The sequence below is a fragment of the Pelobates fuscus genome, chromosome 2, assembly GCF_036172605.1.
Source record: "Pelobates fuscus isolate aPelFus1 chromosome 2, aPelFus1.pri, whole genome shotgun sequence".
Lineage (NCBI taxonomy): Eukaryota > Metazoa > Chordata > Amphibia > Anura > Pelobatidae > Pelobates > Pelobates fuscus.
Window position 1 is genome coordinate 155820652 of NC_086318.1, and position 25441 is coordinate 155846092.

Sequence of the window (25441 nt, forward strand, 5' to 3'; positions counted from 1 at the left end):
CTAACTAGTTGCCAAGTGGCGATTAGAGGCTCTACCTAGGATTTGGCCTGCTGGGTATGTTTGCAAAAAAGCGTTGTGGCGGGGTGTTGGCCTCTCGGTGAGGATTAAAGAGATTTAAAATAAATTGGCCGTGACAGGTGAGGCCCTAACTGCTTTTGCCAAGAGGGCGGAGATGCGAGGCACTAACTATGATTTGGCCTGGGGGCGAATAACTCCGTAGTTGAGGATGGGAGTTGGCCTCGCGGGACAGCTATATACTGGCACAAGAAGCCAAAAACTACTTATGGCCACTTAGGGTACTCTAACAGCCAGACCAAGCTAAAGTTAGGTTCTGTAGAGCGAGTGGTTGTTGTAAGAAGGGAGGTAGTATCGTAAAGCAAGTCACTTACGTGGTGACTTGAAAAATGTAAATGCAAAACAATAAATGTGGCATGAGTAGACATACACCTAGCAGATAAATGAAAGATATGCTGGAAGTTGATGGTAAAAATATGTGAATAGAAAGTGGAAGGCAAATGAAAATGTTTACAGAGGTACAAAACTGAAATCCCACCTGAGAGAGTGACACCAAAGAACTTAGTGTTCATAATTCAGAACTACAACACCAACACCAATGAAAATACAACAGACAGATTGCAGGTAAGGTAGGTAAAGCAAGTGCAATGGGCTCAGAACACAAAATACTCTATATTAATCTATGTTACCAAACTAACCAAAGGAAATTGAACAGTGTAATACATGACTCAGTTGACCATACATGCAAAAATACCCACAGATATGCCCCCAAGCATATATATATATATATTTTAAAAGTACAACGCAGATGCCTAAAATACTTAAGCCTGTATACAGACACTAGGCTACAGCAGAATATAAACATTTCTGTATTACCAGATCTTAGAGTGGCTAGGCTTAATGTATGAATATTCAGATATATAGCCGATATCCAGGGTAGAAGAAAGCAGAGTAAACGTTAGGCAATATTAGGGACATAGGGAATAGAATAAACAGCAAATTATCCAAGGTAAGTAACACGAAGTCAAAGTTATCACAAATTCACTATTGGGCTAAAGTACAAAAACCACAATAGGGCAACTGGGACGAGAAAGGCCAGGTTTTAAATAGCTGTGGCTTTATTCTGGTTGGACTACATCACTGAAGAGCACCAGAAGATGCGAGGCAAGCAAGTTGCTGATGTTGTGTCATTAGAGAATTTGTTCATGCACGTCAAATTCATTGGAGCTCTGGGGTCTGCTATTCGTACGTAGAAATAAATGCTTATAAACAAACGCATATTTATGAGCAATGTGAGGCATCCAAATCAATGTCACAGCAGTAAGTTTTAATTAAACTTTGATATTTAAAATCACACGTACGCTTTCAGTGACACATGCAAATACTCACTGACACACAAACCATAAATACTTACACACATCATGACACACAATCTGGCACAGACATACACTGATACACAAATCCACTCATTCACCCACATTACACTGACACATGCAGTCACTGAAACACACACAGTCACTGCCACATACACTGACACACACACAGCCACTGCCACGTACACTGACCCACAAACACAGAAACATTAATTGACACAAGCTTACTGACACTCAAACACACACAGACATATACTGCCTTTACCAACAGCTGCACGGATGCTTTCCTAGGCCAGAACTGGATCTTCATATGAGCCCCATCACTCCCTCTCAATGCATAGAGTCTCAGCCGCCATGGTCTGATGTCGTGTATCTCGGCAGCCTTAGCTCTGTGCATCATGAGAAACTGGCTGCTGTCGCTCCTCACAAATCTGACCAATAGTGAGAACCCTTGGGGAAAAAAGATGGTTCAGTCATACTGGACTTTTACATCAAGAGAGTTTAGTACTTCTCTGAACAAAAAGAGGATATAAATGGATCTGAGCAAACATCAGTCCTAGTGCACTCTATTTTATGTTTCATTTTTCATATTTTTTATATTTAACTTAACACATATGTTTCAGTAAATCTACTCAGAAGTTGATGCTGCTAATCTTACATAAAAGAGGTTTAGTGATTTCTGACATTGATTCCTTTTTAATTAACTATTTCCTCCATCAATTCCCCCAGGGAGCAGTGAGCTGCAGTGTACAGGCTCTGAGACCGGGCCCTCAGAAGAATCCCTAATGGCTGTTTTTGAAAAAAAAGCTCTTCGTCCAACACTGAACTACAGTCGTCCGACAAGTGTGAACATCTCTTTCACACTCTATGCTGTTTTAGGAGTGGTGAGGAATATGGTTGAAAGGGTGTGTCTGAGTTGACCTGAATGTCTTAAAGAAATACTCCTTGCACTAGGATTGCTGGATGAACCACCCTGTTTGTCTCCCTTTAATTTAATGTATAGTTCAGCAACAATTTGCAAAACTTGCCTGAGCTTTGTCCTACTTGGCTATTCTAGAACATCGTAAATAAAGTAAGACTTGTCCATGACCTATCCAAGATCATGTTGATATTGGGAGCAGACATGAATCGCTCCCGTAAGTATATTTCAGGGACTTTGTCATAGCTTTATATGAAAGAGCCACTAACATACAAGGCTGTTGATAGGCTTGGGAAACCAGGGCTTCTGCTCCCACACTTATGGGTCTTGTGGCATTTTTTATTAATTTGCTTGCAGTGTGTCTCAATAGTGTTCAGTTCGCAAGGGGATCTGGCCAAGGTCTCTGATGGTCCACCAGTGGGAGTTGTGGGAATTATGATATGAAAAAAGTCCTTTTGTTGCAAATATCTGCATAATTATTCATTTGATCTTCCCCAGGTCATCCTTCTTTTCTACCGTCACTGAATCCGTCCAAACATATTAGCTTCCATAATTAAATTATACATTTCTAAGAAAGCATAAATGTGCAAATAAGGTATCTCAATGATGAACAAGTGGTAAAATAACAAGTCAACTAAAATGTTCTATGCCCAGGGGCTTTTTTTAGATTTTAGCAAAACTAATACACTGTTTGCCAGGATGATTTAGTAAAGTGAGAATTATTGGGTATTCAAAGAGAATTTCAGATTTTAGCCATAGAAGCAGAATTCCAATTCACCTACTTTGGCCTTAAATTTAAATCCACCCTGTAAATGTAAAATCTTACATTTCCACAAAACTTTGCAAACAACTGCCACTATGTCGAACTCATATTTTATTGAGCAGAGTAAGTGATGAGAACCGCACTCAGTCCCAACGGCCAAGGGTGCTCCAGAGCAGGACCAGCAATCCCAGTACAGTAATCCAAGAAGAAAAAACTCACAGGCACTCCAACTTCAAGCCGCAGGCAGATTTATTATGACAGAATGCAACGCAACGTTTCGACCGGAAAGGTCTTTTTCAAGCTTGAAAAATACCTTTCCGGTCGAAACGTTGCGTTGCATTCTGTCATAATAAATCTGCCTGCGGCTTGAAGTTGGAGAACTCATATTTTATGTCACAAGTAAACACATAATGTTGTCAGTTTATTCTGACACTTATTTTTCATTTATAGTAAAAAGAGACTGTTTGTTTTTACCTGTATAATTAAGTTATTGAGTATACTAGAGCGTTATTTATGAAACTAAAAAGCAGGTATATAAATAGAGCAGTCAACTTACTGTGAAATTTACGCTGGATGCTATATACACATGACATTTATTGCTATTCCTTCTGTTACACTTATTTTGATTTCCCTTTCAATAAAAAAAAATTAAAAAAAAAATAAAAAGTGGAAATCACAATTTGAGCTTAAGAACTTTCAACTTGCAAATATATTGCTGGAAAAAGGGCTTATTATCGTGTGTTTTAAAGACATAAAGACACCAGTTTGTGAGTCTTTCCATTTAATATCTGTAATAATGGCTTTTCCATTATGTTTCCTTTGTAGAATGAGAAAAGTCAGATTCTGACGACATTTCTATGGCTGCGTTTGGTGAGTTACAAAGTCAGCCCTGTGAATCAAACTCTAGAATAGATCCTAAAACCTATCAAAGCCTTCTGCAAATTTGTTGAAGACAACTATTAATAGTAAAAGAAAGTTAAAAGCCTGTAACTGATATCTAATTAAAAACATTTCTTACATAAATATTCAAAAAAAAAAGACTAATGGAACTAAGACCACAAAATTGTGGCATTTGGCGGTTAAAAAGTATTCGAGCCAGAAAACGATCTAGATGCCAGTAATGAGTCTGTCTCCAGGAAACTATGAATCATATCTTGAAAAGCTGTGTTTTATGCTTAAAGAAACAGTACACATCTTCCAAGACTATACACCACATTGTGATTTTTCAGGAATTCAAAGCAAATTTTAAGTGTGAAAAAGTGATATATTGGTTTTAAAACGCACACATATATATATATATAGTGGAGCGCTTCCAATTAATAAAAAATAAACATGCAATAAAGCTTACCCTCCTATTATAAAGATAAAATGGGGGGATATACATCGATGGACAATATGAAAAGCACAAATACAGTGCAGATGGTACTGAATGTGTTTAAGTAATGTGAACAGTAATTAGAATCACTCACATGGACATGAGCCTGACAATGCTGGCTCAGTAGATTGCACCTTTATGCTCTTTTAGGCAGATTCACAACCCCCTTTGATGAGAAAGTTGTTCTCCAAATATGAAAAGAAAAGAAATAATAAATAGTGTAGCTTGTAGCTTGTATTCACTTCACAACTACTGCAATGTTCTACAAATAAGTGTATATTTCTGAGGTAGCACTACACTACATCACAGACTGTATCTGCTGGGATATGCACCAATATGGCAGTATATATATATATATATATATATATATATATATAATTATTATTATTTCTTTTTAACTTTACAATTAAAAAGCCACAAAATAAACATAGGAAGGATGTTAGGTTTTAGGGTAGGTGCAAGGTAAAGTGAAATTGGTTTAGGAATACCGAAGATTTAGGGTTAGGGGGCAACTTCAAAATGCAGTACACTTTAACCCCCTTTATTCTCAGCCAGACAGATTATTTAATTATTTTATAATTACATGGGTAAGACTTTCTAGCTTAGACAAACATAACCTTCTCATACTGCCCTTTAATTTTGTATAAATGTTTGGAATTTCGGTGATTAGTTTTGGCAGAACGAGCTTCTAACCTGGATTCCGGATAAATGTGGATCAGTAGAGAAGATTTCGCTGCCAGTGGAAAACATGTGGTCCCCGGATATTATTGTCTACGAATTGTAAGTGGTAAATGCAAATTTACAAGCATGAACATCTTTCTTATGTATATTTATAAACGGACAGGGAGTAATAATTTTAGAGCCTGTTAGAAGGCTACAGGGTGTGTAAGATCTATTGATCCAGAAGTAATTTGTGATACTTAGAAGAAAAAAAAAAGAAAGAAAATTAAATATCACCATGTCACTGGGTATAATATGGTGTGAACATTGCAGTGAACTATTTACCATATAGAACCATGAAGTATACACCTTTTTGTTTAACACAAATACATACATTGTGTGCTGAATTAAATCTGTGATTTCACAAGATAAAAAGTTGATGGTACAATAAATTATTGTAAAACCAAAAAACGTTTTTTATTCCATTTGAGAAAGCCTATATGGTGAAACGCGTTATGGGCATTACTTTTTATTTGATTGATTTTGGTTTCACAATAATCTGTTGTACCATCACCTTTTTATCTCAACAACTTATTAATACTTCTTGGCATTTTATAATTTTTTTATCATCTCTATCATCCTTACTCTCAAGAATATCCCAGGTGGGGATCATGCCACCAACGCTATCATCATAGAGCAGTGAGCCTGCTCTACGCTTGTTAGTACAATTCTGATTAATTTTATACAACTTTTACTTTTACTGAGAGCACTATTTGTGGCTATTTTTATTTCTTTTCTGAGTACCTGGACAACCATATGCTGTGAATAACCCTCACCATATCCCATAAGTGGGGATAATACCACTATATGTGATATACACTAGAGCTGGTCATAGCTCTCTTACATGTGAGTGCAATATCACTATTATTTATGTATTGTCAATCAAGCCCTGACACACTGCACTATTAGGTTGTCTTGTCTTTTTTCTATCCACATACAGAGACTAAAGACACTCAGACCTTCCACATCCCCCAAGCATAAAGAACCACAGCTGCATCTACTCCTTAATAGGAGACACCTTTATATGTGACAATTTGCACTGTAGGGACAGGATTTTCAGTACTATCTGTTCCTGTTCAATTTTATGTAGCACAGACCTTCTCTATCTCTATCCATTTTCTTGTGTTACTTTGAAGGGTTGAGAAGGATCCCCTTCTTAGGGTTGCTGCCTTGTTGTCTATTATTCTCTGTTACTAAGCGCTGACCCAATTGTGTGTTTTTATCTAAAATGTATTTTGTGTTATCTTTATTCCAGTATAGATGAGGATAAGTTCCAGCGCACACCGTTCACATATGTTAATCACACCGGCCGTGTACGCTATGACCGTATGATGCGAGTGGTCAGCTCTTGTAACCTTGGAATCTTTAACTTCCCATTTGATGTCCAGAACTGCTCGCTAACCTTTGGCTCTTATATGCATACAGGTACTAACGAATTACACATAAAATAAAAAAAAGGAATTTTTTAAGGAATTACACAGAAAAATAGTTATAGGTAATTATAATGAAACATACGTAGCAGAGAGCCTCATAGGAATTACACTAAAAGAGTCATCACATTGGAATTATAGTTAAATATGTATGGCTGGAAGTCACACAGTTAATTCGAAAATTTAAACATTAGCACCAAAGAGTAGTAGTTAGCCACCCAGTCTCTAAAGCATATCAGCCATCCAAAATGCAGAATACAGTTGCAAGAAAAAGTATGTGAACCCTTTGGAATGATATGGATTTCTGCACAAATTGGTCATAAAATGTGATCTGATCGGGGGGGCGGAGCCTGACCTGCAAGCAGACAAGACGTGTCTAGCTGGGGCTCCTGCAAATACCCGCTGATTCAAGGCAATATCTCAAGCCACAGAGTCCCAAACCTGAATCTGAGATGCACAGCAGAGAGGAGACACGATACCACACATTTAGACACCTGTAGCGAAGCCAAAAACCGCAGATAACCGCGGCAGTAATTTGCGGCCTGTCAACCACAGAGCAAGGGAGATGCGCCCGGTCCCCCCATGCTGGATACTGCAGCTTGACATGGCAAGAGACCACAGAGGACCCCCCCCCACCCCCTTTGGACCGGTGGGGGTTATCCCGGTCCCCACGGGTGGAACCCACAAAATCGACACAAACAAGCACGGCACAGACACCACTCACTGTAGATCCAAGATGGTGGAGGCATACCCCGACCCTGCACAGGAACAACAGCAACAAACGGTGGCCCAACATTGCCCTAATGACTGCATGCTGAAGTGCATAGATAAGCACTTTGCACGATTCTGGGCGCAACTTAGGGCACGATCGGCAGACTCACTGACCCAAGACCGGGAGGAGCGGTGCAGCGGAGCACAGCGGGAGTGGGGTACAACCCCTCCTGGTGTTACTCACCCTGAAGCATCTAAACCACTCACCCTACACCGGCCTGGACTGAAGGCCCGCAGGGCTCAGCCCCTGGGGCACCGACCACGGAAGCGTCAGGTCCACCGCCACAGGCGGAAACAGACCAACGGGAGCCTCGCCTGGAGCCAAACAAAGAGAGACTTGGCCTCCCTTACGATTACCCGAGTGTTTGGGGCTGAGAAACAGGTCTCCAGGATTGCCTGGGGCAGGAGGGCCCCTATACCCCATGCCTACCGGGATATTGCCGGGACTCAACACCTGAAAGACACCCTGACAGTCAGCAGGAGTATAACACCTCCACAAAGCCGAAACTCGCCCGGGAGCCAGAACACCTCAGCAGCGGAGGGTAACCATGCAAAGCCCAGGCCCTCAAGACGACCCAGCAGGCACCAGCAAACACCGAACATACTGCACCTGTCGCCTGACGGGCCACTGAAAGCCCTGCATGAACTGTCCACACATGGCGGCTTGCAGCCCACCCGGGGTATAGGTTGACGGACTGCTTAACTGTGCAGGCATGCCAGATCACTTATTATTGCTAGCGATGCATGTTACCCATTTATCTTAGTCACCTGTTGATGTTTCAATGTTTAAATGTTTTTGCTAGCTCAAGCTTTCTTTCTCTTCCCACCACCCACTCTCACCTTGCTCTCACACTAACTCACCTGTGCATCAGGTCTCCTATGCCATACATCGCTATAACTGCCATTCCAGCAACGAGACTATTCATGTATGTGATGAGCCTTAAAGCTATATACCTAATCTGTGTTACTTTAATCTAGACCAGCTGTTAGTACATAAAACGCAGACCTCTCACCTATGCACAATCAAGACTAACAGTGCTGTTGTACTTAGCGTAGTTTAACTTTTATCGTAAAGATCTACAGCGTCATGAACAGATATAGATGCAAGCGCTTATAATTACACCTATGTATGACAATGTTTGAAATATTAGTACTTCTGGTTTAAAATTAGGCCTCATATTTTGGAACAACCTTTCCGGCTTTAACTTTGTCATTATTATAAAAATGTGCTGTTAAATTGCATGCCATGTCAAACCATTTGTCTCTAATTAGCTTGCCAATGCTGTTGTGGCATCGCAAGAAAAATGTAAACTGTCTATCCATGCACAAGAAAAATAAAGAAATAAAAAAAAAAAAAAAATGTGATCTGATCATCATCTAAGTCACAACAATAGACAATCACTAGAAAAGATACAATTTATCCAGGAGCTTTTACAATAAAAAGAAGAGAATGCCTTATAGTTACACAATAAAATTCTAATTTCTAAAAATGAGGAATTTCTTAAAATGCAAATGTGTGTACTCAGGCAGACAAAGTTATACTCAGTATAAAATCACAGCATTATGTTTCATAGCAGCAAATAGTCCAAGTATAAATATATAAGTCCCAAATTGGATGAATAATATATACCAGTCTATTTATACTTGGACTATTTGCTGCTATGAAACATAATGCTGTGATTTTATACTGAGTATAACTTTGTCTGCCTGAGTACACACATTTGCATTTTAAGAATTTCCTCATTTTTAGAAATTAGAATTTTATTGTGTAACTATAAGGCATTCTCTTCTTTTTATTGTAAAAGCTCCTGGATAAATTGTATCTTTTCTACGTTAATCCTTGGGATTTGGTGAAACCCCACTCACTCCAGTTTTCGAGCTTCCACGTATTACTCTGTCTTGTTCCCTCTTATTTTCTGATAGCCATTACTTTTGTCTTTCAGTTTTGTTTATTTAATAGACAATCACTGACTGGCCGTGAAACAAAACATATGGAGATGTGGCTCCCGTGGTTCATGTACATTACCCAATATAGACAAGCAGAAGATGCTCCTGGACCCACTACTGGAGCGGCAGCAGTCGTGGGCCCCACTTGATGCAGATCAACTCATCCTACACCCCTTCCTTCTACACCTAATCCCTACTTACCTCCCTCCAACTCCGCAATTGCTAAGCCAACGGGTCCCGGGGCCCGGGGGACAAGGGCCAGGATCAGAGGGACATACCATTGACCGTACAATCTACTACACCTTAATGACACATAAATTCCCAGCCCTCACGGGGCACAGACAACCACCCATACTTTGGGAAATGCGAGATAAACGTAGACATACGCACTATCACACCATGAGTCGATGTAAGAGACAACACAGGTTTACAGCTTACGGTACTATACCACATAGACCTGCATCATACTCACTCTGCGCTAACACTGATACACATGCTAATGACTGACCACAATTACCCACACTCGACATTTGCACTGTCAACGACAACCACATGTAACTTGCAACCTAGCTTAGAGGGAGATTATGCCCCGAATCATATGCTTATACGAACAGTTGACTACCTGAGGACTGTGACGCTTACTAAGAAACACGACCCAAGTAATCCCACCTTTTCCGCGCACTAGGGTATACCAATGCGGACCTGCGAGTCTGCACCCAACAAGGGCCTGCGAGCCACCTTTCTCGTTATTGCTTTGACATCCCACCCAAACGTTCAGATAGCACCTTGTTGTCTAACTTACATCTTACATCATAGCCCACCGAGAACGGCATGTCTAGTTACAAACTATGTTTGTCCGTAGCACATAACCATATTACGCGATGCCCTCTGAGCGCTCCATACGTATTACTCTGTATGATACCACCGCCTCGCACTGTTGTGCACCTACGCTATCTATAACGTGTGAACATTATATTTCCCTTGCTACGAGACCTGCGAGTCTCTCTACTGAAGATTACGCAGAGATTTGCATATCTCAATGTATAACCTGCTCCACCAAACAACAGAAACCTGCGAGTTTCACACTGCTTACTTACTAAATGCTCTTTATAACATGAAAACACCTAATAAAAAGATTTAAAAAAAACAATAGACAATCACAGTCTGCTTAAACTAATAACACACAAAGAATGAAATGTTGCCATGTTTTTATTGAACACACCATGTAAACATTCACAGTGCAGGTGGAAAAAGTATGTGAACCCCTAGACTAATGACATCTTCAAGAGCTAATTGAATTGAGATGTCAGCCAACTGGAGTCCAATCAATAAGATGAGATTGGAGGTGTTGGTTACAGCTGCCCTGCCCTATAAAAAACACACACCAGTTCTGAGTTTGCTTTTCACAAGAAGCATTGCCTGATGTGAATGATGCCTCGCACAAAAGAGCTCTCAGAAGACCTACGATTAAGAATTGTTGACTTGCATAAAGCTGGAAAGGGTTATAAAAGTATCTCCAAAAGCCTTGCTGTTCATCAGTCCACGGTAAGACAAATTGTCTATAAATGGAGGAAGTTCAGCACTGCTGCTACTCTCCCTAGGAGTGGCCGTCCTGTAAAGATGACTGCAAGAGCACAGCGCAAACTGCTCAATGAGGTGAAGAAGAATCCTAGAGTGTCAGCTAAAGACTTACAAAAGTCACTGGCAAATGCTAACATCCCTGTTAGCGAATCTACAATACGTAAAACACTAAACAAGAATGGATTTCATGGGAGGATACCACAGAGGAAGCCCCTGCTGTCCAAACAAAACATTGCGGCATGTTTACAGTTTGCACAAGAGCACCTGGATGTTCCACAGCAGTACTGGCAAAATATTCTGTGGACAGATGAAACCAAAGTTGAGTTGTTTGGAAGAAACACACAACACTATGTGTGGCGAAAAAGAGGCACAGCACACCAACATCAAAACCTCATCCCAACTGTGAAGTATGGTGGTGGGGGCATCATGGTTTGGGGCTGCTTTGCTGCGTCAGGGCCTGGACAGATTGCTATCATCGAAGGAAAAATGAATTCCCAAGTTTATCAAGACATTTTGCAGGAGAACTTAAGGCCATCTGTCTACCAGCTGAAGCTCAACAGAAGATGGGTGTTGCAACAGGACAATGACCCAAAGCATAGAAGTAATTCAACAACAGAATGGCTTAAACAGAAGAAAATAAGCCTTCTGAAGTGGCCCAGTCAGAGTCCTGACCTCAACCCGATTGAGATGCTGTGGCATGACCTCAAGAAAGCGATTCACACCAGACATCCCAAGAATATTGCTGAACTGAAACAGTTCTGTAAAGAGGAATGGTCAAGAATTACTCCTGACCGTTGTGCACGTCTGATCTGCAACTAAGGAAACGTTTGGTTGAAGTTATTGCTGCCAAAGGAGGTTCAACCAGTTATTAAATCCAAGGGTTCACATACTTTTTCCACCTGCACTGTGAATGTTTACATGGTGTGTTCAATAAAAACATGCTAACATTTCATTCTTTGTGTGTTATTAGTTTAAGCAGACTGTGATTGTCTATTGTTGTGACTTAGATGATGATCAGATCACATTTTATGACCAATTTGTGCAGAAATCCATATCATTCCAAAGGGTTCACATACTTTTTCTTGCAACTGTATATTGTGAACCACACAGTTGAACTATAAATTGTATGTTTGTGAAAACCTCTATATGATTTGCACATATGTAAAGCACATTAATAATAAACAAAATGACACAGAGTACCATCTCTACCTGTCTTCTCATTACAGTGAAAGATGTGCGTCTTGGGCTGGCTCTACCTGTTGAACAGATCCTGACAAATTCATTGAACTATTTGGAGACCAGTGGCGAGTGGGAACTTCTGAGGATAGAAGGAGCCCCTGATGTCCTGAAATTTGGTGCTGATGAATGGGATATAATAACATTTTGGGTGAGGAGCAATCAAAGTAAGGTTTATTGGGGCTAGGGTGGCGGGGGAGGGGTGAGGGGGGCAGGGTTGATAGAGTATGAGTATATTAAGGTAATAAATCATAGAATGAATGAAAGAGCTAAAAGATGAAAGTGGAACATATTAAAATGTGTCTCTTTAAAAAAAATGTAAAAAAATGTTATGTTGCACAGTGCACATTTTCTTTTTCATTTTGCCAGGTGGTGATTAGGCGGCGCTCGGTACTCTACGTTGTAAACTTGCTCATTCCCAGCGCCTTCCTAATGCTGATTGATATTCTGAGCTTCTATCTCCCACCACACAGCACAGACCGGGCTTCCTTCAAGATGACTCTTCTGCTGGGATACACAGTGTTCCTTCTCATTATGAATGATCTGTTGCCAAGTACAGCTAATGGGACCCCTCTGATTGGTAAACTTGTGCTCACAGGTTACACACACACACACACATACACACAGCTGCCTACAAGAACTACAGGATGTGATGAATTAGACTACAAATATCTTACATTTAATTGGTTACCTGTTGCATTAAAGGAGCACTATAGGGTCAGAAACACAAACATATATTTCTGACCCTATAATGTTAAAACCACCATCTAGCCCCTCTGGCCCTCTCTTGCCTCCCTCTCTTGGGAGGGGTGCAAAAAATCCACACAGGTGCCTCATTCCAGGACCCTATTTAGCCTTGACTTGCAGAGAGTTCCAGTAAGGAAGTATTTCACAAGTAAGTTTATTAATCTCATAAGAGCAAGCATGAGGCTGCTAAAGAAGGACCTGCCAAGAATGGGGTACATTGACGTAGTTGGCAGGCTTATGCAATATATGATCATATAATGTAACTAAACCCCCATTATTTTTTTGCGTAGGTGAGGAGTTTTTAAATAAAACTATTACAATCTCTAAGATTTGAAATCATTGTTTAGTGAATAAGCGAGTGCCCTGGATTGTGTATTTTGAAATTTTTTGGCCCCAGCAGCAACCTATAATGAACAGCCACTAGAGTAGCTTCCTGGCCTTTCACGGAGTTTGACTATGGTGAAGTCCTATGAGCATGCGGCACTCTTCACGCATGTGCATAAGGTCCACCCCATCTGCTGAAAAATGTTTTTAATCCTTAAAGTTTTTTTTGTTCTTTTAACCAGAGGAACTATATTCCTAACATTAACGTTTTCCTTTAATGTGATTTGGCAGTCAGGTGGCCATTAATATGTCACTCACCATTCATTGTCACTCTTATTTTTTTGTCTGTTTTCAGGTATTTACTTTTCAGTGTGCTTGGCTCTGCTTGTTCTCAGTCTGTTAGAGACCGTAATAATCACTCATGTTCTACATCGTGGAACGTTGCAGAGCGGATCTGTGCCATCTTGGGTCAAACGCCTTGTGTTGGGATACATTGCTCAGCTCATCTGTTATCGTGTCACAGTTATTCCTAGCTCTGCTTCATCCAATAACCATGTCCCACCCACAAACAGCAAGAATTATACACCAAAACCTCCACCATCCAACAACTTCCAAGAAAATGGCAGTAACATAGGTAAGATCTTGGCACAGAGTAGTTCCTGGAAAGAAAGGTTGTCAAAAAAAGCACCCAAAAATATCATAATAAACTTATTCACTAAACTGAATATTTTGTAACCATGTCAGTAGTTGTACTATAAATAATTAGCTGTAGGTTTGTAATTTTCATCTATAATCAGTTGCTAACCTTGTTAGTTTAAAAAAAAATCGCAGCATGTGAGTAACTGTATTTTAAAGGTGAATCTTAATCAGAATATATCAGTTATGGACAGTACTAAAGTACAACAAAAACAAATAAGTAGGAATGCAGAGCAGAAGAGAAAAACACTTCTAAGGTGTAGATATAAGTATATATACAACCTTATTATAACGTGATGGGCGATATCTGCAGAAAGATATATAAATCGCACATAGTGTAATACAAAATAAAATATAAGGACACGCAGTGAATATCAGGCCCATCATCCTTAGTCCATCATCCAAACGCGTCCGCAGGACTTCCTCAGGGATTATGAAGTCCTGCGGACGAAACGCGTCTGATTATACCATTGGAGGACTTGCTATTGTTGCTTTTTAATACCACCTTGCAGTGGATTATATGCTGTTTTACCTGGACCTTTTTTGAGAAAGAAGACTCCTCTAATATATTCTGAAGACCACTTCTGACTAAGGATGATGGGCCTGATATTCACTGATCTCTTGTGAGTTTTATATAGTCATCCTGCGTGTCCTTATATTTTATTTTGTATTACACTATGTGCGATTTATATATCTTTCTGCAGATATCGCCCATCACGTTATAATAAGGTTGTATATATACTTATATCTACACCTTAGAAGTGTTTTTCTCTTCTGCTCTGCATTCCTACTTATTTGTTTTTGTTGTACTTTTGTATTGGTGTTTTAGAGGGCACACTATTTAGTAGGTTTTGCTGGTTTTGTATTTTAGTGGTTGGGCACTTTTTATTGCCTTATGGACAGTACTCAACCTATAATACTCCATAAACTGCTACAATCCAGAAGGAACCATTTCAGTCATCTAAATGGTCTTTAAGTATAAAAGACCAAAATAGAACATGCCAATCATTCTGAAAAACAGGCTCTACAGAGCTGCTATTGCTAATTAAATAGGATACTCCACCCTGGAACAATGAGTGAGCTATTTCAGGGCAAAATAACAGTTGCAAATCTGGGTCAAAGAGCACAATAAGCAGCAATCACACTGGAAACCAAAATTGTGTATGTCAACATTCAGCACTTTGCTCTCAAATTAGCACCAGTTTTGCCTTGATAATTCTCCCTCGTTATCTGTTGGGACTAAACTATAATGATAGCAAAGAATTCCAGAAGATTTATCATAAAAACAATAAAGTGAGATAGCATACAGACAGGGCCGGTGCAAGGATTTTGGGCTGCACAGGCGAAGATTAATTTTGCCCCCCCCCCCCCCCCACACACACACACAATAAGATGTATCTTTAGTGGTGTCTCATATCCAGGCTTTTGAAATCCCCATGTAGTGTATTGTACCCCCTTTAATGTGTCTTACACCTCCTTGTATGTCTCTTACAACCCCCATATGTATCTCCTTTCCCCCCCAGCCCCTTTGTGTGTGTGTCTTTCTTTCCCACAGCCCTTTTCTGTGGGTCTCTCCCCTCAGCCTGTTTTTTGTGTGTCCCTCTACCCCTCAGGCCCCTTTGTGTAACTTTTCCCTCCCAAGCCATATAGACATAGATATATAGCTACACACACATACAGGCACAGTCACAGAAATATGCAGGCACACAATCAAACAAACACAGCCATACAGGCACACAGTCATACAATCAACACATACAGGTACACAGACATACAGTCATACAGACACACACACAGAGACATGCAGACACTGGCATATAGATAAATAAAGACACAGTTATACAAACACAGACATGCAGACAGGTATACAGGTATACAGAGCAGGGGCAGATCCAGAACCTAATCTTGGGTGGGGGGGTGGTAGTGAGTTTTAGTGGGGTAATAGGGGCTCTAATTGAGGAGTTAGGGGCTGTAGTAGGGGGACAGGGGCTGTAGTTGAGAGTTAGGGGCTGTAATTGGGGGCTTAGGAAATGTAGTGGGGAATTGGGGCTGTAGTAGAGGGTTAGGGACTGAAGTAGGTTGATGGCTGCAAGTGGGAACAGGGGCTGTAGTGTGGGGGATATGGGCAGCAATTGGGGGAGAGGGGCTGTAGTGGGGGTAATGACTGTAGTAAGGGAATAGGGGCTGTACTGGAGTTATGGGGTGTAAAAGGGAGTGGAAGGGATGTGAAGTAAGGGAGTTAGGGGCTGTATAAGGGAGTATAGGGGCTGTGGTGGGAGCAAAGGGGCAATGTGGTTGGAAACGGGCAGTATGGTGGGAAACGGGCAGTAGAGGGGGACACAGGGGCAGTATGGTGTGGGCACAGGCTGTAACGAGGGACACTGAAGCATTAAAGTGGTGTCGCAGGGACAGTATGGTGGGGGTAAATGGGAAGCAGAGGGGAGGACAGGGGCTGTAGAGGCGGGTAGGGGAAGTAGAGGGGGAGACAGGGGCAGTAGAGGCGTGTGAAAGGGGGGCAGAGGCAGGGGGCAGGGTCTGTAGAGGGAAATAGAGGAGGCACAGGGTATAAAGAGGGGGGCACAAAAGCAATAGAGGGGGGCATTGGCAGTATAGTGGGGACAGGGGCTGTAGAGGGAAAGAGGGGCTGTAGAAGGGGGCATGGGCTGTATAGGATGCGCATGGGCAGTATGGTGGGGCAGAGGCCTTAGAGGGAAATAGAGGGGCTGTAGACAGGGCAGGGGCTGTAGAGGGAAATAGAGGAGCTGTAGAGGGGCTGTATGGTGGGGCAGGGGTTATGGAGGTAAATAGAGGTGCTGTAGAGTGGCACATGGGGCAGTAGAGGAGGACAGGGTCAGTATGGTGGGGGCAGGGGCTATAGAGGGAAATAGAAGTGCTGTAGAGGGGCACATGGGGCAGTATGGTGGGGCAGGGGCTATAGAGGGACGTAGAGGGGACATGGGCAGTATGGTGGGGGCAGGGTCTATAGAGGGAAATAGAAGTGCTGGAGAGGGGCACATGGAGCAGTAGAGGGGGGTTGGGGCAGTATGGTGGGGACAGAGGCTATAGAGGGGTTGTTAAGGGGCAGGGGTAGTTTGGTGGGGCAGGGGCTGCAGAGGGGGCAGGGGTAGTATGGTGGGGCAGGGGGTATAGAGGGGACAGGGGCAGTATAGTGGGGGCAGGGGCATAGAGGGGCTGTAGAGGGGGCAGGGGCAGTATGGTGGGGTAGGGGCTATAGAGGGACATAGAGGGGCGGGGGCTATAGAGGGGGCAGTGTGGTGGGGGCAGGGGCTATAGAGGGAAATAGAATTGCTGTAGAGGGGCACATGGGGCAGTAGAGGGGGCAGGGGCACTATGGTGGGGGCAGAGGCTATAGAGGGGCTGTAAAGGGGGCAGTATGGTGGGGGCAGGGGCTATTGAGGGACATAGAGGGGCAGGGGCTATAGAGGAGCTGTAAAGGGGGCAGTATGGTGGGGCAGGGGCTATAGAGGGACATAGAGGGGCAGGGGCTATAGAGGAGCTGTAAAGGGGGCAGTATGGTGGGGCAGGGGCTATAGAGGGAAATAGAAGTGCTGAAGAGGGGCACATGGGGCAGTAGAGTGGGCAGGGACACTATGGTGGGGCAGGGGCACTATGGTGGGGCAGGGGCTATAGATGGGCTTTAAAGGGGGCAGGGGTAGTATGGTGGGGCAGGGGCTATAGAGGTGGCAGGGGAGTATGGTGGGGGCAGGGGGAGTATGGTGGAGGCAGGGGGAGTATGGTGGAGGCAGGGGGAGTATGGTGGAGGCAGGGGGAGTATGGTGGAGGCAGGGGGAGTATGGTGGGGGCAGGGGGAGTATGGTGGGGGCAGGGGGAGTATGGTGGAGGCAGGGGGAGTATGGTGGAGGCAGGGGGAGTTTGGTGGAAGCAGGGGGAGTATGGTGGAGGCAGTGGGAGTATGGTGGAGGCAGGGGGAGTATGGTGGGGGCAGGGGGAGTATGGTGGAGGCAGGGGGAGTATGGTGGAGGCAGGGGGAGTTTGGTGGAGGCAGGGGGAGTATGGTGGAGGCAGTGGGAGTATGGTGGAGGCAGGGGGAGTATGGTGGGGGCAGGGGGAGAATAGTGGGGGCAGGGGGAGTATAGTGGGGGCAGGGGCAGTATAGTGGGTGCAGGGGTTGTAGAAAGGGGCTGCAAAAAAACGTTTTGATTTAAAAAAAAATACAAAAAATACAAATAAACATTTCTTCCCCCACCCCCTTCCCCTCCCCTCTTACCTTGGGCCAGGGAGGGAGAGCCTTACCCCTGGTGGTCGGCTGGGACAGGCTGCACTGGAGGCTGGAGCTGCAATCAGGACCGCTGGGGACTGGAGTCTGGGAGCAGTAGAAGTCCCGCCCTCTTCTGACATCATCAGAGGAGGACAGCTGACTTCACTGCCCTGCTCCTGCTGTGTGCTGGCTGCAGGGAGAGAGGTGAGTTTAAAAATCCGAGTCTCCAGCCAGAGGCAGGGGATTCGGATTTTTGCGCCCCCCTGCTCTGGCGCCCTAAGGCGGCCGCCTGTGCCACCTTATGGACGCGCCGGCCCTGCATACAGATAAAAATAAACACATGCAATTAATCATAGAAAAGAGTGAATGTAGCACAGCTCCCTGTACCCTGGTTGAGTACCTCCGCCAAGGATCGCTTCCTAGCTTGAACCGAGGAAAACCTCAGTGCTTTGGCCCCAGTCGCCGCTTGACTGGGGTCCTCCTGGAGCCTCTCTGTCCTGGAACTATTCCCTCCCAGGGACTGGATGACACATTGCCTCTGGGAGCTATAGTCCTTTCAAGAACTTTCCATGCTCCTCCACGAGCTGGAACAAGGTGCTGAGTAGTGATTAGCCCTTTCCCCTCCCAGTAACTAGACGACATATAGTTTGGTGAGTTCAACAAATTTTAATGAGTAAAACTCTGCCTTTTATGCAGAGACCCCAACATGGGTTCTCCATTGTATTCAACACAAGACCCTCACAGGAATCTCTCAGCCTGGGAGATAATTGGGGTAAAGACCAGTAAGCTAATTATCTCCCAGGAACAGAGAGTCAAACACAAAAATATAAAAACATAAAAGTACCCCAAAACATAATAAAAACATACAATAGCCCCACAAATAATAAATCCTCAAATAGCCCTGATTTCAGCACCAAAATTCTCCAAATAGCACTCAGATCCATGCAGTGTAGGGTAAACGCCACCGTGTTATAGTTTTGACCAGCCGCACACGTAGTCCTATGCCCAAAATAGTTCCTGGGCGTTTGGGGCTTTTGCCGGTCAACTTTCGGGAGCTCATGTGTCCGAAATATGGGGTGAAATATGGGGTAAGTAGTGTTTGCTCCTCTTAGTCTCAGGCACCTTCCCTCCAAAAAAGCACTCCTCCAGGAGTCCGTGGCAAACGTTCGTGGGAAGGAGTGTTTGTCACAGTGATTAACCATGTAATCCTTAAAGGAACACTATAGTGTCAGGGATACAAAAGTGTATTCCTGACACTATAAGTCTACATAATTGTTTAGTTACCCTACTAATCAGTTTTGTACATTTATTTATAACAATAACCATTGCAAAGTTATAGTAAAAATAAGTTATGTTGACGCTGAGAAGTTGCAGGTTAAATTACCCCTTCCAGTAATGCTAAAAAATATATGTATCATGGGTCAAAATAAGTTCTGGTTCTGCTGGGCCAGTTATCAGAAGATGAAATCCTAGTCAATTATGAGATTGATCGATGAAGAGTTATATTCAAGTCTCTGTAGAAATCGCAAGACTTATATCTAGAAGATAAGTCTTTTTTTAGATGTAAGTCTTAGTAAGATGTACTTACAAGAGAGACAAACTATGGTAACCTTCATAAAGCAGAACAGAAACTCATCACATTTCTCTGCGAGGAGATCAGATCTTTATTTAATTGGCATGTGACCTCACACTGTTCCACATCTAAACTTGTTATGCCAATATTCCAGACTTCCCTTTTACTGACTGGTGCAAGTGTATCCCTCTCTACACAGCTGGTCAACCTCTTCACATACATATTTAATATCTGTATATTTCTATTGTCCGATAGAGACATAGGAAATGTATGGCTGGTATAAATGTCCTTTATAGAGTTAGGTTTTCTCCTTGCTCTCTTTGACTGCATAGTTTGTATTGTCTTTTTTAAAATGTATTTACTTGTTGTTTCTACCCTCATACCTCAATACCAGAGCTGCCTCCTCCAGATGCCTTGTCCCCTGGTCCCGAGAGGCAATTAGAAATGATCAATCACAATCTTCATTTTATCAAGGAGGTGATGGAGAGCAAAAACCATCTTCAAGAACAAGAAGAGGAATGGATACAGATTGGATATGTTTTAGATTCTCTGCTTTATCGTTTCTACCTTATCTTCATTGGATCCTATGCCATCATCATTATCTGTGTGTGGTGTGTCTGGTTGGACATATAAAAAGATAAAAAATAATAATAAAGACCTTAATGATGATATGGAAGGGGAAGGGGGGGGGGGAGAGAGGGAGCATAAAATATCTAGATAAATAAAAACCTTCTCAATTGATTACCTAATTTGCTGTGTTGCTACTGGTTCCTTCATTAAGGAATAAAATGATATATTTTTGTCAGAAATCAAGAAAATTATTCTGTACTCAAATATAATTCAACTTAACATGGAAAAATCCATAGATGTAAATGACAAACGCCCCACCCATTTTAATTTACTACATATCTACTAGTTTTCATTTTATAAATATCTACTATTTTGTTATACCAGTGAAAAAAAATGTAGAAGTAGAGCAGAACAAAATGGCAATTCAGAAACAGGACCACACATGATTAAATCAGTGCTGTAATAGAAAAATAAAAAATAAAAAAAACATACTTTAACGGGGCTGAGTAGTCAAAGTTTGTTGGTCTACATTTCGGTTAAAATCACACAGGTGAGGAAGATATACAGGCATTTAGGTTTTTAGTTTAGTCTAGAACCAATTGCTTGAGTTTAGACATCTAAAACAAAAGAGCTTTGTAACAGATGAATAATACATTAACTAGCATTACCTATGATACAGAAACACTCAAGATACTGCACGCAACATTTCCCTGACGCCGGTACAATGTGAAACCGTGGATCCATTATTAGCCATTTCTACAGCTGTGTAACTGCTAGGTGTGAGTCTTGGGACAACATAGGTCTACAATGTATAATACTGTGTGACACATTGTGGGAATGTTCCCATTATCACATCATACAAGCTTCTCCCACAGTGCAAGTGTCTGAGCAAGACGTAACAAATTAGCAAAATGTATAAACCATTGCATATATGTTGTTCTAGGCAACATGGGTTTCTATTTAATATTTCACTCAAGCATGAATTTTAATTTAGATTGAAATTAGCAGATGTTGGCCACACAAATGCACAGAAGGCTGTATCTCACTAGAGATTGTTTTCTTATTTGATATGTGGTCGGCCATGCACTAAGCAACATGTGGTAGAAAAGCACATGACGACCTCATCACACTGGTTCCTGCACTTGTGGTACAATTGCACAATATTGCTTAGTGCTTACTCATCAGGTGAAGCTCAGGGATCTGAACGGAGAGATCTTAACCCCCGCCAACCCACACAAAATAGGGAAGTCATCTTCATGGGAAATGCTAAATATGCAAAGAACCCCAAAACTGACAGTGTCACTTTAACACATAGATAGATAGATAGACAGACAGACAGGCAGACTGACTGACTGACTGGTAAATAGTGGCCTGAGTATGTCAATAAATATTACAACCTACAAAAAGCATCAACAAAGCCTGAATTTCATAACAAGAATGGCATATCATCATATTTTTTTTAAGATTTTGCAATTGTATTGAATATTATGAAATAACAAATAAATACATCCAAACATTCAAATCTACATACATGGTTGGCGAGAGTCAAAACAAAGAAAATAAGGAAAAATTAAAATAAAGCCTGTCGATAGCACAATATTTTAAATATGTATGTGTCCCTCAGTGTTTCAAAATTAATGTGTGCTATCACTGGCTTCCCAGCGCCTGGCACTTAGAATGACAGCAGTGTGTATGAAAAATCCCCTTTAAATAGTATTTTGGAAAGTCTTAGGGAATTTAAACAATAAAGAATAATAATATAGTTTGAGGCAACCTGTCCCTAACACCTGCCGCCAATCCCTCCCTGCTCTGTATGTATGATGAATGCATTTGCGACTGTTTTTGTATGGTACTACGATACTCTTGTTTTTTTACAATCTTAGCATTAACAATATGGGTTATCCTGATTTTTTTTATTCAAAAGTTAAGTTTAGTATAACATAACTATCTTTTTTCTTTTTTTTGATGACTAATCCAAACTTAAATGGCTGTGGTGGCAGTCCTGGCACTGGAAGCCCCCTGCCCATTAGAGTAATGGGCAGGGGGTTCCCAGTGCCAGGACTGCCACAACTACCACTTAAACAGCTATAGGGCTCCCAGAGCCAGGACTGCCACCACAACCACTTACACATCCATAGAGCTCCCGACTCCCAGTGCCCGGACTGCCACCACAACCACTTACATATATATAGGGCTCCCAGTGCCAGGACTGCCACCACAACCACTTACACATCTATAGGGCTTCCACCTCCCAGTGCCAGGATTGCCACCACAACTACTGACACATCTATGGGGCTCCCAGTGTCTGGGGAGCGGGATGCCATCCTCTGATGAAGTGATCAGCGAGATAAGAAAACCTTTGGACCCTCAGTTTGTTAACCTGGTACTTTTTGCTTCTCACTTGGAACATTTTCTATTACTAGTCTTTTAAATATGTGTAGAATAAAGATAGCGAAAGGAAAGAATCCTATTGCTAAGACCAGGAGATCGTTACTAACACTTATAATTATAGAATAGGTATATTCAAAACCACAGTATTTAAAATGGGATAGGAAATTGGCAGCAGTGGTGGGTCTGCTAAACAATGTTATACAATAAATAAATCACAGTAGCAATGATAACACTCAGATCTTCAGTATGCGCAAACCAGATGGAAATGTATAAATTGTAACAATCAGTTATGAAAATTGTAACAGTCCTTAGTAATTTGAACCACCATACGTGGGTGAAACAGTCCTAATAAGTCTTTTGAGCTGTATGCTCCTATTTATGGCTAGAATCCCTTCTATTGAAACAGCAGGGAAAGCTGACCAATGGGAGCTCAATATTATTCTAGTAACACACTGATAAGGACATTTAATAGTATGGCACACATGAAAAATAACGTAATACACTTTGTGAAAAATGTAGAAATGTGTAATGAAACTTTTCTACACAAGAGTCAGGTTTAAAAATCGACACTGTTATCCATCCAACACCAGCCGTTGGTCTTCATAGTGAGAAACACAGAAAAAATGTCTTACTTAAAAACAGAAATTTTATTCTAAAAATAGAATCAATGTCACTCAATAAGTGGTTAAAATCAAATATCACAGACGGTGCAAAAGAGTGGGAACCTTTATCCGGAGTCTCACCAGCTTCAGTCTTGTTCCTCTGCCGTTGCTGACTGTCAGAAGCCGGCTTGCAGGCAGCTGCAGAGTCCTGTGTTTCCAGTAGCTGAAGGGGAGATTTGCCGCGTGCGTTCCACTTTGGATCTCTTTGCGTTCCAATCTGTTTCAGTGAGATGCAGCCTTACGCGTTTCGTGACGGTCCGTCACTTCATCAGAGGACTGTTACAATTTTCATAACTGATTGTTACAATTTATACATTTCCATCTGGTTTGCGCATACTGAAGATCTGAGTGTTATCATTGCTACTGTGATTTATTTATTGTATAACATTGTTTAGCATGTTGCCAATTTCCTATCCCATTTTAAATACTGTGGTTTTGAATATACCTATTCTATAATTATAAGTGTTAGTAACGATCTCCTGGTCTCAGCAATAGGATTCTTTCCTTTTGCTATCTTTATTCTTTCTATTACTTTTTCAGCCTAAGGTGTGGGTTGATTTACTGGGATTTGAGGAGTTACACACTTTTCTTGAGACCATTTCCTTAACCTTCCTATTTATCAGAAAGGAAGCAATACCTCTTCTGGTGATCCTTTATTTTTCTTTTTATATATGTGTGTTGTTATGACAGTGTCTATTTGCAATAAATATTTTATAGGAAGCACTCTCTCTGCTGCACTATATGACTCACTGATCAGCAAGGATTTTAACCCTTTGGGTATATTGTCATATACTTGGATTTATTATATTATACACCAATTTTGTTTCGGTTTTCTTACTTAAAAGTCACAGAACCTTTACTATGTTATTATTTGCAGCTCTATTAGATCTTTCCTGCCTATCTCATGGGAGGTAAATAGTCTGATAAGCTGTTACAATCTTTCCAATCAGATACAATTATCCTTTTGTATCAAATTCCTACAGCTAAAAGCATTCTATCTCTGTCAATATAACTTTTGACATATCTTCAACAAATCTATCCTATTCAATTTCCACTGCAGTCCTGGTTTTACTAGTGATTTAGTTCAGTAGTTACTTATGATATTATTTTCCATTATAACCTAAGGTGGTGGCTGTTTTTTTCAGTGAGACGGTGGTTATGGTAGTTTTATTTGGTCTCTCCATTTAACTTCAGCAGGGTATTTCATCATCCTTTTTTGTGAGTTTTTTTTTTTTTTTTTTTAAATTCTTTATTTTTGCTGTGCATATGGCGTTACAGACTTGCACGGGGTACCCCAAAGGCAATCCTCGTGCTATTCAGGCATTAGTTACAATGGGATATTCGTTGGTGCTTGCACAATTTTTGGTTAAGTGACATAACTGAACAAATGCACATTTTTATAGATATACAAGATTATACTACGTGTGACAGAAGAGAAATCGGTGTGACTAATGACTACAAGAGTGTGAACTGGTGTTTCTCTGAGACACACTGTAGAGATAAGAAAGGAGAGAAAAAAAAAAAATGAAACACAAAACGCAATAAAGGAGAGCATATTCTTCGCTGGTACTATATGCGCTATGAACGCGTTAATGCTTAATGAAGTATACATGCAGCCCTTGTCTGGTTATGTATTCTTGTCTATGTGTTTAACAGTAGATGTAGCCTATAGAGAGGAGCTTTAAACATGCACGGGTTTTTCCACCCCCATTTAACGCCTCACCGCACCAACGACGCCCGCCCGGGCTGAGAGCCAAAATAGGCATGGCCTCGAGACATCGACCACACGGGGGAAGAACACACGCCGCAGGCAGCGGATGTCACCACGATTTTCCAACTGCCCCTTTGGGGGCCAGGACTGGGCCACATGTAGGTACCGAGTCCGTGGACAGAGGGTGTCGGCTATCACACCAACCTGGGGCTGGAGGACAATCTCCTGCACCTGTTGCCCATCAGTTGAACCCAACAATTATCGCAAACAAACAACTACTCACCAAGCTGCTCAACCTTCCAGGCTAGAAACACCTTGAGGCACTGCCTCCCTGCAACAGCCATGCAAGCGGAAGATCACCCGCCATGACCGCAGTCACCCACGACCCTCCACAAAC

The 25441-nt window shown here is 41.9% G+C and overlaps 1 protein-coding gene across 1 annotated transcript; it reads left to right on the forward strand.

Moving 5' to 3' along the window:
• Positions 1 to 1172: 1172 nt before the first annotated feature.
• Positions 1173 to 20343, forward strand: LOC134586228 (5-hydroxytryptamine receptor 3C-like). The gene is made up of 9 exons (XM_063441725.1): positions 1173 to 1260; positions 2118 to 2272; positions 3896 to 3940; positions 5116 to 5225; positions 6421 to 6590; positions 12121 to 12281; positions 12500 to 12710; positions 13557 to 13835; positions 20105 to 20343. The coding sequence occupies exons 1-9, from the start codon at positions 1173 to 1175 to the stop codon at positions 20341 to 20343; spliced, it is 1458 nt and encodes a 485-aa protein (XP_063297795.1).
• Positions 20344 to 25441: the final 5098 nt, after the last annotated feature.